Source organism: Manihot esculenta, chromosome 4 (genome assembly GCF_001659605.2).
Source record: "Manihot esculenta cultivar AM560-2 chromosome 4, M.esculenta_v8, whole genome shotgun sequence".
Lineage (NCBI taxonomy): Eukaryota > Viridiplantae > Streptophyta > Magnoliopsida > Malpighiales > Euphorbiaceae > Manihot > Manihot esculenta.
In genome coordinates, this window is record NC_035164.2 from 15,248,257 (window position 1) to 15,252,993 (window position 4,737).

The 4,737-nt window shown below is 37.6% G+C and overlaps 1 protein-coding gene across 1 annotated transcript; it reads left to right on the forward strand.

Moving 5' to 3' along the window:
• Positions 1-489: 489 nt before the first annotated feature.
• On the forward strand, positions 490-1,651 carry LOC122723456. Its single transcript, XM_043955599.1, has 2 exons — positions 490-915; positions 1,079-1,651. The coding sequence occupies exons 1-2, from the start codon at positions 490-492 to the stop codon at positions 1,649-1,651; spliced, it is 999 nt and encodes a 332-aa protein (XP_043811534.1).
• The last annotated feature ends 3,086 nt before the right edge of the window (positions 1,652-4,737 follow it).

Below are 4,737 nucleotides of genomic sequence, written 5' to 3' on the forward strand. Positions count from 1 at the left end.
AAATTTGAAATTCAAAATACTTTCCTTATTTGGCTCTTCATATATGGTAACTTGAGACTTGGCTTCTTGAATAAGGAAAAGACTACTTGGAGATTTGAAATTTGAATTTCAAATTGCTTTGGCTGAATGTTCTTTCCTTCTTTGCCACTTTCCTTATTTAGAACTTTTCTTATTTAGCTTCACTTGAATTCAACTTGGCAAGCTTGCTCTTCTTTGCTCCATTTAAGGCAGTTTTAAGGGTATTTTCTCCAAAATGTCCTTTTTCACAATTTTCTGCAAAATAATGTCAAGAACACTAAATTAAGCAGAAATCATGTAAATAATCATCAATAATATCAAGATAAAATGGACTAAAATATGTTCTATCAAAAGTATGACCCATTTTCAAGTACTCACAATCCGAGGTGGAGAGATCATCTAAACCTTAGCTATGAGAATAGACAATAGAACTTCCAGCTAAGAGCAAACTATCAAGCTGCAAAATTAGGCATGTCTCTAAAAGACCTTATTCAATCCCTTGCTAATAGCACTCTTGCTTTTCAACAGGAAATGAAATCAAGCATACAGAATTTGGAGAATCAAATGAGCCAACTTGCTACATTAGTGAGCAAACTAGAATCTCAAGGAAAACTGCCCTTCCAATCCGTGCCAAATCCAAAACAGAACGCAAGCGTAATTACGCTGCAAAGTGGGAAGGAGTTGGAATCTGCCAGTCCAAAGAGGCTTGCCCAAGGCAGTACAACAAACCTGAAGGTAGAAGCAGAAATAAAAATTCTAGCAGAGAATCAACCTAAAAAATTAGAGGTAGAACAACCCCTAATTCAGGTAATACATCCTCCTTTTCCTGAAAGATTTGCTCAATCAAAAAGAGAAATGGAAGAAAAAGAGATCTTGGAGATTTTTTGCAAAGTCCAGGTAAACATACTCTTTCTGGAAATTATAAAACAAATACCCAGGTACGTGAAATTTCTAAAAGACCTTTGTACTAATAAAAGAAAATTGTATGGGCATGAAAAGATTAAAGTACGGGAGAATGTATCAGTTGTACTTCAAAGAAAGTTTTCACAAAAATGTAAAGATAAAGACATTGTTTGCAATATCATGTAAAGTTGGAAACCTTGAAGTCAAGAAGGCAATGTGTGATTTTGAAGCTTCCATAAATGTTATGCCTTTATCAGTTAATTTGTCTTTAGATGCAGGTCCTTTGAAACAAATAGGAATCACACTCCAACTCGCCGATAGATCAATAGTTTATTCTAAAAGCATGTTGAAGGATGTTTTTGTCCAAGTAGAGAAATTAATTTTTCCAGCATACTTCTTTATCTTGGTTATGGAAGATGACAGTTCATCTAACTCTACAGATTTATTGCTAAGAAGACCATTCCTTAGCTTAGCTAGAACAAAGATCGACGTGTATGAAGGCACACTCACAATGGAGTTTGATGGAGAAAAGGTAAAATTCAATGCCTACAATGCAATGAAGTATTCTAATGATAATTTTTCTCTTTGCAACATAGACATTGTTAATCCTCTCAATCAAGAAGCATTTGGATTAAGCAAGGAAGACAAGTTGGAGGCAGTTTTAACCGAAAACTTGACAATGGGCTGCCTTGACAATAGCACATCACAATTCAGTGAAGAAATCATATAAACAGTCCACTCATTGGACACTTTGAGCCACTAGGCACCACAACTTGAGTTAAAAATGCTTCCAGCTCATTTAAAATATGCATTTTGGGGAGTAATAATACGCTTCCAATCATAATTTCCTCCAAGTTGAATACTTTAAAAGCAATGAAGTTGATTTGGGTGATGGAAGTGGATGAAGCTTAACATGCCACTGAAGTCTAGCCTAGGACAATAAACAAAGGCGCTGCTTGAGATGAAACCTACGATTACAGGCTTGCCCAAGCCTACCAGTGCGTTTCTTTTAATTTTCATTTTTTTAAATTTATTTATCTGTTATTTTCTACCTTGGAGTAGATTAGACCTTCTGAATAATTCTGAACTTTATGGGACCTTTTATGACCTTTAATGGTTATTTAGGTGGTAAGATATCATTTTTGAGACTGCTCCAAAGGAAAGTAAATTCTATTTTACTTCCTGTTATGTAAAAAAATTAAATAAAATAATAAAAAAGTAAACTTAACCTTTTTTTCTTTTTCTCTTCACTTTTTCTTTTCTTCCCTGAGAACCTCTCTCTCTCGCATCTCTCTGCATCAACAGATACACCATCCATGGTGAGAACCACCCAGCCCGACAGCACCACCGCTTAGCCTAAAACCCGCTCCTCCTCATGCTGCCACTGCACTTATTCAATGATGCTAGCAGCCTCGGCGACTGAATCGTGTACGCCTAGTATATCCATAGCTGCATCACCCACACCATCCGCTGAGCCACTAGCGCTGTCTTTGTCACCCTCGCTGTCGTCCTTTTCACTGACTGTGACAAAGAGACAGACGTGCTCACAAGTAAAGGGGAAGACCCCTATTCATGAACTGTCCAGTGGTGATGAGGAAGAAGAATGGGATGTGAAACTTGCGATTCTGAAGCAACTCTAGGTCCTATCATTCTACCATGATCGCACTTATTTTGAATAAAGGACAAGTCAGTGCCAACAACCTTAGTAGCACTTCCAGAACTTGATGATCAAACTCGCCTAGCTAGAATCGAGGCAAAAATGCACCACATTGATTCAAAGTTAGATGCCATCCTCTCTCACTTGGGGTTACCCATATCCCAACCGCCACTAGCCTGAGTTTTCAGTGACTTACTCCTTAGGAAAGTTCTCTTTGATTCACTTTTGCTAATTTATTTGTGAACTTCCCCCTTTGCTTGAATTTTTTCAACATTGAGGACAATGTGAGGAGTAAGTGTGGGGGGGGGGAGAAGTGATTGGGATAAAAGTGCTTTTTATGATTGGTTGATGGGTTGATGTACATATTTTTCTGCTGTGTTTTGAAAATTTTTCTTCTGCTCTGCTGTTTCTGCATAATTTTTCTGCTGATTACTAGAGGCTTGTCTATGTCTATTAGACTTTTTTTGATTCTCAGCAGTTTCTCAACACTTGCACTTGCTGAATTGTTTCTCAGATTTTATTTTTTCTGGATTTTTTAAGTATTATTTTCAGTTTTAAATTTTACTCAAAAAATAAAAAATTTCATAGAATTCAAGTTCTTATGCCATTTGTATGCTAGCTTAATAAATTTATTACTATTCATTTTGTTAGTTTTATTTTTAAGGCTTATTTTGAAAGCTCATGAAGTATGGTCCTTATTTAAATAATTGATAATGAATGTATGTTCTTTTAAATGAGTTGCTGTGCTTTGTTGAGAATAATTTAAAGGACATTATCTAGATTATGTGTTTATGTGAAAATTCAGGGGTGTTATCAAAGAAAAAAAAAGAGAAAAAAAAAAGAATAATAGAAAAAGCAAAAATTAGAAATAAATGCACTCCTATGACCCACTCCTCTAGTTGCTTGATTAATTGGTTACCAACCCGATGACCCAAGTAGTGCGGTACTTCTGTATGGAAAAATTGGTGTTTGGGAGAGTATCACCCCCTTTTAGACTGTTTACAAACTTGCCCTATACCTTTTAATTAGATAACCATGAGTGGAGCTTGTAACGACCCGGAAACCGATACCCCTTTGTAACGGTCTGAACCGCCACCGGCGCTAAGATCCAGATCGGCTTAAGGCCGCCGGGACCCGTAGAAAGCCAAACATACCTCCTATCACCTGGTCAAATCCCATACATGATCAAAACTTTAACATAAAAACTTAAACATCTGATGTAAACACCAAGCTTGACCTGTATGCAACATAACTGAAAACATAAGGAAATCCCCTATTAGAGCCCTCATCCAAACTCTAGCTGGGTCAACATAACATACATCAAGCTGGGATCACATCCAAAGAACTAGAACTTAACCTGTGCATGCATCAAACCACAAACATAAGACCTCTACTAGGGTCCTCATTGTAACGACCCCAAAATGGACCGTCACCGGCGCTAGGATTCAGGTCGGCTTAAGGCCGCCAGAACCCGTAGCAAGCCTGCTATACTCTCTGTGTACCTGTAAAACGCATACATGATCATATATTTTCTGTGAAAAATAAAAACTCTTTTCTCTGTACTAAGGCTTAACCTGTGCATGCACTATCTCTGTACTCTGTACTCTGTACTCTGTACTCTGTACTCTGTACTCTGTACCCCTGACTAGAGCTTGCTCTAGATGGGTTATCTCATACCTGTTAAGCTTGGCTTTTAACATACAGTAAAACATATATACAGATCATGTTAGAACAAACAGCACTAAGTCAAGCACATTGCTAACTTTATACATAACTATTACATCTCTTTCATGGTACATGTCCACTCTACACTAGTACAATTCTCTTTACTCTTTACTCTTTTGGCACTTTGCTGATCTCCTCTCTACCCTGTACACTGAACCTGCAAAACTGGGGTTAAGGGAGTGGGATGAGCTCTATAGCCCAGTGAGTAGAACAGTAAAACATCTCAGTAAAACATGATCTCATGGAATGCGTCATCACACAGTCAATCCACATCAAGAGTAAACCTGTCACCATATAGTCCCAGTAACTCTGTGCCAGGGCGTAGAATCGAGCACCTGGTCTTCCTGTCATATATGTATATGTGTATATAACACCTCTGTACTTACCATTGCCAGGGCGTAGTCAAAGGCTCCTGGTCTTTACTATACCTGCCA